The 14,347-nt window shown below is 37.8% G+C and overlaps 2 protein-coding genes and 1 pseudogene across 3 annotated transcripts; 2 read left to right on the forward strand and 1 right to left on the reverse strand.

Moving 5' to 3' along the window:
- The first annotated feature begins 2,592 nt into the window (after nt 1–2,592).
- Nucleotides 2,593–4,882, forward strand: LOC125201756 (putative mannitol dehydrogenase 1). The gene is made up of 5 exons (XM_048099994.2): nt 2,593–2,777; nt 3,214–3,327; nt 3,587–4,100; nt 4,260–4,413; nt 4,531–4,882. Exons 1-5 carry the CDS (start codon nt 2,695–2,697, stop codon nt 4,731–4,733), a joined length of 1,068 nt encoding a protein of 355 aa, XP_047955951.1. The 5' UTR covers nt 2,593–2,694; the 3' UTR covers nt 4,734–4,882.
- Nucleotides 4,883–6,945: 2,063 nt separating this feature from the next.
- LOC125202085 (fasciclin-like arabinogalactan protein 19) lies at nt 6,946–7,867 on the forward strand. Its single transcript, XM_048100441.2, has one exon. It carries the CDS (start codon nt 7,004–7,006, stop codon nt 7,766–7,768), a length of 765 nt encoding a protein of 254 aa, XP_047956398.1. The 5' UTR covers nt 6,946–7,003; the 3' UTR covers nt 7,769–7,867.
- A 1,749-nt stretch (nt 7,868–9,616) lies between these two features.
- Nucleotides 9,617–13,787, reverse strand: LOC125202604 (26S proteasome non-ATPase regulatory subunit 12 homolog A-like; annotated as a pseudogene). The gene is made up of 10 exons (XR_016135965.1): nt 13,591–13,787; nt 12,535–12,642; nt 12,344–12,448; nt 12,182–12,238; nt 11,896–12,089; nt 11,388–11,487; nt 11,137–11,249; nt 10,883–11,036; nt 10,669–10,750; nt 9,617–10,122 (listed from the first exon to the last, which is right to left on the reverse strand). The product of XR_016135965.1 is annotated as a 26S proteasome non-ATPase regulatory subunit 12 homolog A-like (transcript).
- Between the last annotated feature and the right edge of the window lie 560 nt (nt 13,788–14,347).

Below are 14,347 nucleotides of genomic sequence, written 5' to 3' on the forward strand. Positions count from 1 at the left end.
AAAAGATATATAAATTTTTTTTACAAAAATTAGAATTTATACGCTACAAAATTAGAATGGGTCCCACCTCAATACGTAAGAAAAGTATATTCACGCAGTTTACTTTTTTTAGGCCATCCGCAACGCTATCTCTTATCCGTCTCTTAACCGTCTCATCTCTTCACTAGTCATGGGCCTCACTGTACTTTTCAGCTCATCTCTTAACTAAGAGACAACACCTGCAACCCTCCATCTCTTAACCATCTCTTAACCATCTCTTAACCATCTCTTAACTATTCATTCAATTTCATTTTTTATTTTTAATTCCAACAAATTCAATTAATAAAACACACTTCATTATAAATAAAATAAAATTACAATTTAAAATACATAAAAAAATAAAAAAGACATAATTAAAAAACTAGAAATTACAATTGCACACTTAAACTCAAAAAAAAAAAATGGAGGCAAAGAAGCAGAAGAAGGAGTTCTCTAGTGACGATCATCTAATGGTTGCCAAATTTTGCCCAAATGTGCTCCATTAGATCCTCCTGGAGTTGGGCGTGGGCGGTAGAATCACCTGTCCTTGCCCGAATAGACAACCGCTCTTGCAAAGACGGATGCACTCCCGTTCGAGGCGGACTACTTGCGGTTGAGCTTCCCGGGGTTTCAGGGTCGAACCAAGTTCTCGCCTCAGGTCCTTCGTCGGCGACAATCATGTTGTGCAAGATTATGCACGTATACATGATGTCGACCATATTCTCTATAAACCACTGTCGAGCCGGGGCTTTGATAATGTTCCATCGAGCTTGGAGAACCCCGAACGCTCTCTCCACATCCTTGCGAGCAGACTCTTGCTTCTGCACTAAAAGAGACTGCTTTTCGTCCGTAGGCCTGTTGAACGTCTTCACGAAGGTTGGCCACTTCGAATAGATGCCGTCGGCAAGATAGTACCCCATTTTATACTGGCGATTGTTAGCGACGAAGTTGATGGCCGACGCTTTACCATTCAGAACTTCAGCGAAGAGGTCGGAGTTGTTGAGCACGTTGATGTTGTTGTTCGAGCCGGGGACCCCGAAATACGCATGCCAAATCCATAGCCGGTAGTCGGCGACGGCCTCGAGTATAACGGTGGGGTGGGTGCCTTTGTGGCCGCTCGTGTATGACCCCTTCAACGCCACAGGGCAATTCTTCCATTGCCAATGCATGCAATCGATACTCCCGAGCATCCCGGGGAATCCGTGCACTTGTTCGTGAAGACGGAGCAGAAACTGACAATCTGCGGTGGTTGGCTTCTTCAGAAATTCGGCGGTGAAGGCTGCCCGGACGCCTTTGCAGAAGTTCAACAAACAAAGTCGCCCAGTGGATTCTCCGACGTGCAGGTATTCGTCGAACGCATCCGCCGTTTGTCTAGTAGCAAGCTGACGGATCGCCACAGTACATTTCTGGAGCGTCGTGTGGCTAGGACGGCCAACAGCGTCGAACCCTTCTCTGAAGAACTCTTCCCGTGCCGCCAATGTATTCGCGATATGCAAAAATAGCGGGCGTGACATACGGAAACGGCGACGGAAGTAGATATCTCCCCACACCGGGTTCGGACTGAAGTAATCACGTTCCAACCTTGCGGCGGCTTCCTCCCGGTTACGGTGGATGTATGTCCGGCGTCGCCTAGGAGGCGTGGCGGCTTCCTCCTCCCTACGTCGATCTGCTTCTAGCGATTCTTCCATTATTCGACGCATTTGCTCAAATGGATCCATAATTGATTAAATTTGGGAGAAGAAAAAAATAAAGGAATGATTTTATAGAAGTGATTGGAGAGGAAAGAAAGAAAGATGAGAGAATAAATGTGTGTTTGTGTGTAAAATGGAGAATGGAGAAGAGTATATATAGAATATAAAAAAAAAAAAAATTAAAAATATTACCGTTTTATATTTTAATATTTATTTTTTTGAAAAATCTGATTTTTTTTAAAAAAAATTGAATTATGACGTCATAAATCCGACGCCCACTCGCGGGTCGGCGAGTGGGCGTCACGCCAGCAGCCCGCGCGCGCTACGTGGCGCCGGGCGCGTGTCTCGCGAGCTCGAGACTTGCCTCGCCGGGACGCGTCGGGCGTCGAGACATCTCGTCTCGTCGAGACGAGACGGGAGCCGCAACGCTGTCTCGATGCCGTCTCGTCTCGTCGAGACGAGATCGAGTCCGCAACGAGGCAGCATTGCGGATGCTCTTAATCTCTCCACTTTATTTTATTTTATTTTATTTTATACTCCTTATTCTGTTTTGATGGCACTTAAGAGTTATTAGTTAATACTTCCTCCGTCCCACTTTAAATGACACGTTTTCCTTTTTAATTTGTCCTAATTAAGATGATACATTTACGTTTTTTGGAAACTTTCTCTCTCCAATTAATATACTCAACACTAGCCCTATTAAAATATTCATCTTTCTTTCTTTCTCTAATTTAATACTTTTACCCATCTTTTCTCTCTCCAATTAAACACATTAACCAATTATTCATAAAATCCTGTGCCGGCTAAGAATGTGTCTTGTTATCCGGGACGAAGGGAGTATTATTATTATTGTACAAAATAGAGTTCAGTTGTCTTTCTCGGTAGCCCTCTTTGTCTTCACTATAAGACTGATTCGAGAGAAAAGATTCTGAGCACAGCTTTACTAAGAGAGACGGAGATATAGATAGAGTAGAGAAGGCGACCAATGGCGGAATTCCAACACAAAGCTTTTGGTTTGGCCGCGACCGATTCCTCCGGCGTCCTCTCACCCTTCCATTTCTCTCGCAGGTACGCACAATTATGTATCCCTCTGTGTGTGTATTCACATTTGCAAACCAATCGCCGCTGCTGTTGCGTGACTCTCCAGATTTAGATTCACCATTTTTATCTCCTTATATCTAGCCACTTTTTGCATGATGCTTCAATTTTGCTTTGAGTTCTGTTTTCCACTCTCGATTTGTGGTGTTTTTTTATCCGTTTATTGTCGATTTTTTTTTTTAATAATTATTGATTCAAAATTCGGAATAAATCGCTAATTGAAAAATCTACTCAGTAAGTAACTCGTGGACAATTGTTGGTGTTCTTGTGCTATTTGTTAATGGAAGGTTCACTTTGTGCATATCTCTGGTGTGGTGCTATGTGATATGCGCCACTCATGATCTTTTAAAAAAGTACTACCACTATGTGAATGCGAAGTGAGATATTTTCATGTTATGGCTGACAGGGAAAATGGAGATGACGATGTAACAATCAAAATACTCTACTGCGGAGTTTGCCATTCTGATTTGCACACTGTCAAGAATGAATGGGGAATCACACAGTATCCTGTTGTGCCCGGGTATTCTTATATTTTCCCAACTTTGTCAATACAATATTTTGGGGAAACCTTGTTTGTCATCTACTAGTTTATTAGCATCTGAATACAGATAAATCTCATTAACAGTTCTAGCTTCACATGTGTTGGATCCAAACCTATCAAAGCTTACACCAACTTTAGCAATAGCTTTGATGGATTTAAACCACTTAGGAAGTTAATCTGCTCCAGTAACTTTTGACTTTAATTGTTTAAAGATTAAATGGTGAAAAATGTTTTGCAGGCATGAAATTGCGGGTGTCGTGACCAAAATTGGTAATAATGTTGAGAAATTCAAGGTCGGTGACAGAGTCGGGGTTGGGGTGATAGTAAACTCATGTAGGACATGTGATGTCTGCCAACAAGACCTAGAGAGCTACTGTGCCAAAATGATATTCACCTACAATTCCACCGACAAAGATGGCACGAGGACATATGGTGGTTACTCAGACACAGTTGTTGTCGACCAGCATTTTGTGCTTCGTTTCCCCGAGAATGTGCCATCTGATGCTGGTGCTCCGCTGCTGTGTGCTGGAATCACTGTCTACAGCCCGATGAAATACTACGGAATGACTGAGGCTGGAAAGCATTTGGGTGTTGCCGGTCTTGGAGGGCTTGGCCATGTTGCAGTCAAGTTTGGGAAGGCGTTTGGGCTGAAAGTTACTGTTATCAGTACCTCCCCGAAAAAGAAAGCTGAAGCCTTAAACAAGCTCGGTGCTGATGCTTTCGTTGTTAGTACTGATGCTGCTGAGTTGGAGGTAAATAGCACTAGGATTAAATACATTGAAATTGGTATTTGTATAATTCTCTCATAAACTTGAGTAACGGTTTATGAGAGAATTAGTGGTGTACTTATTAGTAAGTGAGGTCCATATTGGTATTGCCGTAATTTTTGACGAGGAGCTCTGTCATTGCAGGCTGCAACGGGCACAATGGATTTCATCATTGACACCATCGCTGCAGTGCATCAGTTGGCTCCATTGCTAAGCCTGTTGAAGATGAACGGGAAGCTTGTAACAGTGGGATTGCCGGATAAACCCCTTGACCTTCCTATTTTCCCTCTAGTTGCCGGTAACATATGATGTTGTAGTCTTTTCTTGTGCTCAGATTATAGGCTACAACACATTAATATGTGTATTTAACTAACTATGAGAAGCTGAGGTTTCAACGTTGGGTTGGTATTTTCAGGTCGAAAGATGATTGGTGGAAGTGATTTCGGTGGTATAAAAGAGACGCAGGAAATGTTGGACTTCTGTGGAAAGCATGGCATAGCAGCGGACATTGAGCTGATTCGTGCTGACGAGATAAACGCTGCTATGGAGCGTCTTGCCAAATCTGATGTTAGGTACCGTTTTGTGATTGACGTTGGAAACTCCCTCGCCAAACTCTGAGCCCTGGTGTGTGTCGACTCAAAACAGTTCTACCGTTTCTGAACTATCAAAACAGTTTCGACAATAATCATGTTCATGAACTTAAACAATGCTTTGAGTCTGAGATTTGTTCCTGTACCAATGCTATGATATCCATCATATTTCGTTCCTATATTGCGTTATTGTGTCACGTCGTATGATATTGGTGTTGATGAAATGCAGAGTGATCAATTAAGGCTGAAACTACAAGATCCACTTCATCTTATATTCCTAATGTGATGCTCATCATTTATAAGCTAGGATGAAAAGTAACCATCCGTCTTATCATAAATTAATTGTATTCTTTGTATTTTTTTAGGACTTACCCCGAATTATATCGCCTTTTAGAAAAAAAATATACATTTACTCTTTTACTTTTTTTCTTTTTAATAAAGATGTTCATCATTCTCCATTAATAATATTTTAATAATTTTTTCTTTTTATTTGTGTTTTAATTTACTAATTATGCATTAAAATTTATTCTGTTTCAGAAGTACATATTTTTATGGGATTGGATGAAGTTTATTCACTAGTATTGTGTAAATCAAGTTAAAAAATAAGGTTTTGATCATGTAATATCAACTTTTAATCATGCAAGTTTTTATCGTAATATCAAATTTTAATAATGTAAATCAGATTCGGGTTGTTATCATGTTGTTTCAACCCATATTATTTCGTGCCGTGAACGGGCATGAAGGTAGCAGGTCGGATTCATGTTTCGATTGAAAGTTTCCATATCATTTTTTATTCGAAATATATCATTTTTAACCGCTCAAAATATCATTTCTCACCGCTCAAAATATCATCCTGTTTTAAACAACAACCAAACATTACTGCAACTCCATATCCTTTTTCATAATTAAATGATGTGTTTGGTTGTTGTTTTGAATGTGAAATGATATTTTCAGGGATTAGAAACGGTATAATTTCTGTATAAAAGTAATATATTCCATTTATAAAATGATATGATGTTGCGTAAAAACAATAACATTGTTCATATTATGTAATATTTTTTTTTTCAGCCTTGGTTATAATACTATGAAATTAGAATTTTGTGAGAATTCTCGTAAAATTATACTCCATCCGTCCATGAAAAATAGACCAAATTTGAAAAAGGATCCCATATTTGCTACCTAACATAATTAAACACTACTAATAATATGGATCCCACATTCCAGTAACACTACTTATCTCTTACTTTACTAATTCCACATTTAAATTCATGTCTTTCATAATATAGTCTATTTTTCTGGACGGAGGGAGTACTATTTAATTTTTGATAGTAATTTTTTTGTAAAAAATAATTTTAATTGAGATAAATAAATGGATATTAAAAATTTTAAGAGAGAGAAAGTTAGGCAGAAAGAATTGGATTCATGATTGTTCGGTTACCTCCTCATTTAATTATGCAGTGTCTAAACCCTTCTAAATTGCAAAATGATACTAGTATTTCTAGTTTCTAGATTGAATATGGACTATATAATCCAAAAATGTGTGATCCAATTTATTTACATGGGCAGTGATAAAATACAAACTTATATATGATACGTATTCAAAACTTCTCAACACAGCTTCAACATAGTTTCAATACAATATCAACAAAGCGTAAAATTTCAAGATTTTAATGCCAACACAGTATCAACACAACATCAATCATTGACTACTGTTGAAATTCTGTTGCCATTTTCTTGTTGATGCTTTTCAGTGATCTGTTGACATTTTTCAATAATCCAAATCATAGTTTTGAGTTTATACAACATTTAAAGTTTTCATTTTATCACATTCATATCACTAATGCATCCTATATTTTTTTCATTTGATAGTCACAATATTTATTTAAACAGTCTCAATATATTTGAATCTTTTCTCAACATTCTTATTTGAGTAATTAAATTAAGTGTCATCAGTTAATGAAAAAATTAATTAGACCAGTAAAAATTGACTTATTAAACTTTTTCAGAAACGTAGAAAATTCATTAAAATGGAAATATTGTAAAAAGAATTAATGAGAAACACAAACAAGACTTTTAGAAAAGTGAAAAACGAAAAACAAGAATTCATTTAGTTTCATAATTATCCACGTCATAGCTAAATTTCTCAACAAGTGTGAATGCAGAAAACTCTTCAGTAAGTTGAAACAATACACTATTAAGCTAAAAATAAATTAATCGTAAATTCAAAATAGATAAACGCACAGAAGCGCCAATTTCCAATCCAAAACAGAATCTTAACCGCTTCTTCTCTCAACTCCCATGGCCCCACCACCGCGCTACTCCTCCACCTCCGCCATCATCTTTCTCTTCCTCCTCCACGCCGCCTCCGCCGCCGATCCTCCCAGTCCCACCCAATCCCAAGAATTCGACGACATGCTGCAGTCTCTCCGCAACTACGGCTACTCCCTCTTCACCAACGCCATCGCCACCTCCGATCTCAATTACGAGCTCCTCTCCGCCCCCAATTTCACTCTCTTCGCCCCGAGAGACGAGCTCCTCTACGCCCTCGACTTGGCCACCTCCGCCTCCGCCTACGTCAGCACCCTCCATTACCACGTCGTCTCCACGCGCCACACCTTCGCCGACCTCAAAAACCTCTCCGCCCCCTTCCTCGACACCCTCCTCTTCGACTACGCCGTCCTCATCGGTAAATTCCGCGACGTCCACGTCTCCACCGATCGGGCCTCCATCGGCCTCATCGTCGACGGCGTCCGCGTCGCCTACCCCGATCTATTCGTCGGATCTAGGATGGCGGTTCACGGAATTGACGGAATTCTTCTCACCGGCCTCAATCTCAGCCGCGATCTCGGCGCGGATTACATTCCGCCGCCGCCTCCCGGAGCTCCGGCGGCTGCTTTGGATGGGAATATTCCGGCGCCGGCGTATCCTTTCGTTGGGAGGAATGATGTTCCTGGTGCTACAGTGGAGTCTTATTTTGACTGGGATGCGACTCCGCCTCCGGAAAGAGGTGTGAGGAAGGGGCGGCGCCGCTACCGGAGGCGTATGGCGCTCGGTCGTCTCTAATCTGCGTTTGGGTCTGTATTGGAATATTCCAGATTGTTTGGGGTAAATGTGTCATTTTCCGAATATAGATGGAATATATGTGAATTTTGATTTTGAGGATATTGATATAGCAAGTGCAGATTGATCACTCTATTAATCTTAAATGTTCCAAATTCTTTTTAGAGTCTTTACACAACTTTATTTCTCATATTAAAATGTATGCACTGACTATTGAAATGATGAGAAACTAGAATAGCGCCAACAATTTCAAGTAGAGGACATATGAAAACGAATTATGAAAGAAATTAAGCTGTGAATAGAGGGTGAAGGAATAAGTAGATAGGTCTCCCCGTTCAGAGAAAATAGATGTAGACTGCAGTTGAGACATAGACTCCCAACAACTTAATCCCTACTAACCTTCCATTCAGAGAGAGCCATTCAGGCATGTGAATGTAGATATAGTTTAAGCTTGGTCAATGCATTTTGATCAGGTAGTACAAGTGCATGAAAAATTTCATTTTGTGAAATTGAATAATATAGAATCGATCTACGTTTCAAAAAAAGGATAAACCGCTTCCCATGAGTGAAATAATGGATTAGGTTGAATTTTGTATATACTCACAACTTTATATTCCTTGATTGATAGTTGAATGAGGAATGGTACGCCTTGAATAAGTTGATCATGTCGCCAAAATAGTTTTTGCCTTATCTCTGATGTCTCTTTTAACTATTAAATAAAAACAAACATATATCATAAATTCTAGGTCTAAAGCTTATTAGAGGATAGTTCAGTTGGATCTTTGTGTTAACATATAATGCTCCCTCCATTTTTGTAAAGTATGAACATTTGATTTGACATGAGTTTTAATGTACAATTGGTAAAGTAAGAGAGATAGAAATAAAAAGTTTTTAAAGTATTGAGAATAAGTCACACCTCATTATAGAGAAAGGAGTTTCTAAAATTAGAAAATTCATATTTTTCAGGGACGGATTAAACAGGAAAGAGTTCATACTTTTGAAGAAGGACGGAGGGAGTAGAAATTAATCCACAACCTACAATTCAATCTGTAGGGGTTATTTGTTAATAGGTAGAACCTAGAAAATTAGCCACTCATAGCTTGATAAAAAATATTCTAAATAAAAATCTTTGGGCGAATCTTCTACCGAATTAAAAAACGACCATCTTCAATCCTCTCTTATGTAAATCCCTAAGGTTTTCTATCTGACGGATTCCAAGATGGAAGTAAAGATAGAGATGAAATAAAAGATTATTAGCCAAATTGATGTTCGGATTTGAATTATGTATGAGGCATATATATGAAGTGGGAAGGGATTGGGTTTTAAAAAGGCAAATAGTACGTCAAGGGGTCAGGTCACTGGATCAAGTGAACGGGTCATTAAGTGCATCTTGCCAACTGGTCTATGTTGCTGAGTTCACAAAAGCTCGCTGGTTTCGAGCAGTGTGGTGCACACATTTCATAAAGCAGCAATGATTTTCTCCACCCAACGCCGATTGAGGCGCGCAAGACACCACTATCGAATATAAAAACATTAGTGGTCTTATAAGAGAGTTTGAAAATTATCATTGTAGGTCAATTACTACTTACATTCCGAACTTTCTTCATTTATCCATTTTCCCTTGCATTACTACCTATAGAGAAAATATAATGAGCCTATAAAACACTTAAAAGAGTGTATAAAACCAAGGGGGAAAAATCACACAAAATTCACGTCACATTGTTTTGCAAAAGATACTTCTTTCCACAATCCTTCACTAGCTAAGAACAACCAAATCAAGTTTCTTCACATAATTCACGAACAAATTTTTCAATTAAATTACGAGTCAGGACCTTGAAAGGGCATAATAGATGTAGAAAAATGTGAATTATTTGAGCACATAACAGTTACAACTATAATGAGAGTGTTAACTGTAAATCTTAGTCGACTAGACGAATGAGCAACTCCCAGGATTTGCCATATCAAAACCAAATGATGGAGAAAGCAGGGCAACGCAGGTCCATCCACGGTTATGATCACGGACGTTATATAAAGGGAACGCCGTCCCTGCCACGAAAAGAATTCCACTAGAAACTGCTTCTGGAATGCCAAAAAGCAGCAGCCAATGACAATGAACCTCTCCACTTCAGAAGCAAAATTTCAAGCTCTAAGTGCAGCTTTGTGAACCATATTCTCCTTGTGAATTTGATGACAGCTCTTCTCTACGAGCTCGAGCAGCTTCTCCAAGTTTGTAGCCCATGAATTCATGATCTCATTGCTGTCCTTAGCTGTCTGGAAACATACCACGCCCATAGGTCTGTCAATCTTTGCTACTAGCGCTTTGGTGACAACCATGTCAGAGAGATGTTTCTCGCTTCCTGTATTATGAAAGATGATAATGTAACCACATACAAAATGCAACCATTATGCCAGAACAAGATCATACTGTTGGTAAGAAGTAGAAACGAGAATTAGATAAAAATTAAGGTAGCAGACGTATAGTATATCTGTCCAAGATACTTCCACGGAATGGAGGTAAATGTGGACGATTATTGATCATCTTTAATTAAAAAAATAAAAGGATACCTCAAGAATTGAAGATTAAAAATTCAAAAGCGACATTCATTTCTTTCATGGAAAAATTAAACTCCAAAATATAACCAGAGGCAAAATAAGCATATGCAGGCGTATAACTAATCTAGATCCTATAGATGAAGATTTTCACAAAGAGAGAATCTGATAACAATAAATAAATTATTTAGATAATGTGCTCAAAAGTATACTCTGACTCAGTATATCAGTTTTATTATCAAAGGAAATTATTGATAAACATATTCAATATTTATGAGAAACCAAAGTAAAACTAAAGTTACATAACAAAATTTGCAGGTTAGGAAGTAAAATTTTGTTATAGAGAATGAGACAGACCTGGAGAGTGAGGCACAACAAATCTGCAAGTCTTTTCAAAGTTACCCGGGAGTAATATCTTGAAACAACGTGGATATTCTGCAAGAAAACAACAAAAATTATCATACGGAAGCTGTACAGGCAACCTAATAATACTATTGTAAGAGTCGGTAGCAGAAAAACTGAAAAAGAACTCCACAAACACCAAGTATTGGTTCTCAAGAGTATTACATGTTCAATCACTCTAAGTCGAAGATCTTCAGCAGCCTTTTCACCCAGTGAACCGCCAAGCATATTTTTCTCATTCTCAAACTCATCTTTGAACATAGTCCATAGAGCTGTCCACATAATGACCTCCATGGTAACTAATTGTTTCAATAGTAACCTAGCAACAGGGTAAGTAAACAATAGACTGGTTCATACTCCATGTGGTAAAATTAAAATGAAACTGAAAGGAATAGCAATATACTGTTATAATACCTAACCTGAAATGTGGAATTTCAGAAAGGTTCTTATCCTCCAGGGTTGAGTTGAGGAGGCTAGACTGCATGGGGTCATGAGGTGAGAGCACCAGATACCAGCATATTTTTCTCAGCACCTTCATGAAAAGCAACAGACCCAAATCATTTAACACCACACTGAAGCAAATATTAACCGTACATATATTATGATAAGTGATAACATGGGATAACATGCGAGTGCTTGGCATTGAACAACCAAAAAGTAGATGTTTTACCGGTATCCACTGGGCTGGGTCCTCTTTCACGGATGGAATCTCATATATTGATTTATAACACCGGCATATTTCAAGGTAATCATTGTTGTGAGAGTAATACCTACACAATTGTACTTGAAAGTAAGATTTAAGAGCACATATCAAGACTTTCGATATCTGTAGCCAAGAGTATTTGACATCACAGGTCAACACAAACAAGGATAGGAAGCAGGATCAGCATCAATGGCAGAGGGCCAGATGCATAATCTAATTCAATAATTATAAACCATACACTGAAAGTGGTTACAAAGGCAACACCAGAGATGCAACAGTTTAGAATTGCATACATCCAAAATAGTGTATGCTCACATTAATAGGTACATATGCTAGTGTATTCATCAACATATGTATGAGGAGATCAATGATTGTTACACGCTGTATAATCATTCAAAATAATACACTCTGTATTGGAGGACCCTTACACAAAAGTACAGAAATATAGGGAAAAAGATCAGGGAAAAAACAATACCGGATCATTAATTGGTAATATATGCGCTTTAACTCCAGCAATGATGGAATATCAGCAGGAGCTTCTTCAAAAATACTATCGCCTTCTTTGAGCTTCTTTTCTTTTGAAGGATCAGCTTCAAAAACTCTAGGACTTATCTTCCTCGCAAGTATTTGTGCACGTACATGATCCTGGCGATCTAAGCACAAACGGACCTGCATCATTGGAAAAATCAGACATATAATCAAGACATGCATCAATTCCAGCAAAGTTTCAACTAGAGACAGAAATAAGAGAAACCACATACTTGCTCGAGTATGAAAGCTATTTTTTCAGTTTTTGCCATTGCGCCAAATGTCTCCACCTGTAGTTCAAATTGACAAAAACAATATGAAATGACAAAAATCAAGTATGTCGGGTGAAATCAGCTAAGATGTTGTTTGAGATATAATGTAAATTATCCACCTACCACAATTTCTTGCATCAAATCTGCAGCTTCAGCTATCTTCCCTTGTTCTTCCTTGATCTTTGCAAGCTTCTTGATCAACCTAGCCCTCTCGATCTCAACATATATCTGTATAGTGAGATAAGAACTTTCAACTTAGAACTAAAGTTTAGAACTTGAGAGACAAGGAAGATTTAGAACAATTCAAAAATCACCTTCCCAGCAGATATGTCATTAAGTGTCTTTATAAGCTCTATTTTAGAATCAAGATCCGGTGTCTTATCTATATATTGCATAGCTTGTTGGACCATTGCTTGTACAGCCTGCATCAAAATAGAGAACAAATAATTATTCTCCAAAACTCAAGAGTCAAAACACAACTGTAAATACAAGAATCTAATATCTTTTTGATAACTTTGATATGACTCAGCATTTTGGATGTGTTCGAGATTGTGGTGGTTGGAAGAACTTTGTGCAATAAAATCTACGAGTGTGTTTCTTTATTCAATCTATGTGTATATCCATATTTTAAAAATGAAAAATGGCACTGCGCTGTAATTGGCAACAGATGAAAGCAACAAGAGGCTGAGATTTGTTTAATATTCCAGTTAGCAAAGAGGCAGTACGATACATAAACCTTCTTTATCTTTCAAACTGGCATTTCTTACTAGATGAGTGTCTCCAGAAACTTCAAAAAGCAGAAAACTGAGTTAAATTAGTTTTAAAAAGTTAAGACTGTTTTCAAGTTTTAAGGGTCTACTTGTAAAGAAATGTATATATAAGTGTTTTTCCAGCTGTTAGTTTTCTATAACTGAATTCAACTTACGCTCTATTATTGTAATGCCCAACCATTTAGCACTTAGCAGCAGATTTCGTACTGGTTTCTAAACTGTTTAATGCACACATTAGAACAGAGGCTAAATTGTCATTCACATGCAAAAGTGATACTTTGCAAAAATTCTATTCGAATTTTTTAGCTTTTTTGCTTGGTTTAAAATGGCTAGTTATGCATTTAAGCAATAATTACAAACTCTACACATGTGATCACTAAACCAAAAACAGATCATTCAGCAAACACCCAAACACTCGTTTGTTATCTTGAACCTAACAACATCAAACACTCAATTTATTGTTTATACTGTTAAAAGTTAAAATCAGCATTTAAAAATCAGCTATTTCAAATCATTCAATTTAACTAGCACTAGTACCTCATAAAAATCAATATGAACGCAATAACAATAAACAAAAACACGAGAAATTTAAAAATTGACCTGCTTCAACTGTCCCCGGCGCTTAGCTTAGAGATGAGCACAATCTGCTCGTTTAGCGTCGCCCACGCGCCGGCGTCGAGGCATAGTTGTATAATATCGGTGACAGCCTTTCTTGTCCCCGCCACGTCACCAAGTTGTCTCATCTGTTTCTCCACATTCAGCAACGTCTCTATTTTCGCCTCCAAACTGGAACCTCCATTTTCCTACCAAAATTGAATCACAGTAATTCGAAAGTCACGCCGCGAGATCTAAATCGAGAGATAAATGTTGCATTGAAACTCGTTGATCACAAAATTGAACTACATTAAAATGAGATGGATAACGTCTTCTAGAAACTTTGTAATCATATATGATATAACTATCATTTTTCAAGTGTAACCATATGTGATGTAATAACAAATAAAATATAGCCGGATTTCGTTGCTGGTAGAAAAAATTCAACAACTATTTAAATTTGTGAAATCATATCTCAAGTTTAAAATTTGAGGGAAAAACAGGCACCAATATCATATGTTTCAATGTTTAAGGACATTTACTTGATCCGTCCTATCTTTAAGGCGTTAACTCGATTTTTTCTTATTAGAAAATATTGAATCATAAGTCTCATGCAACAACATTGCCAAGTCTATTGAAATTATTGACATCTAAAATTTTTGATAGCCTTCATTAGTTTTATGTGATTGAGCTTTCTTATTTGATGTTTCTAAAAAAAATGAATGTTGCAAAAATCTAACAGATAAAAAACATAGAAAAAATA

This window comes from Salvia hispanica, chromosome 2 (assembly GCF_029641045.1).
Source record: "Salvia hispanica isolate PSC_SH4W2 chromosome 2, Shi_PSC_v1, whole genome shotgun sequence".
NCBI lineage: Eukaryota > Viridiplantae > Streptophyta > Magnoliopsida > Lamiales > Lamiaceae > Salvia > Salvia hispanica.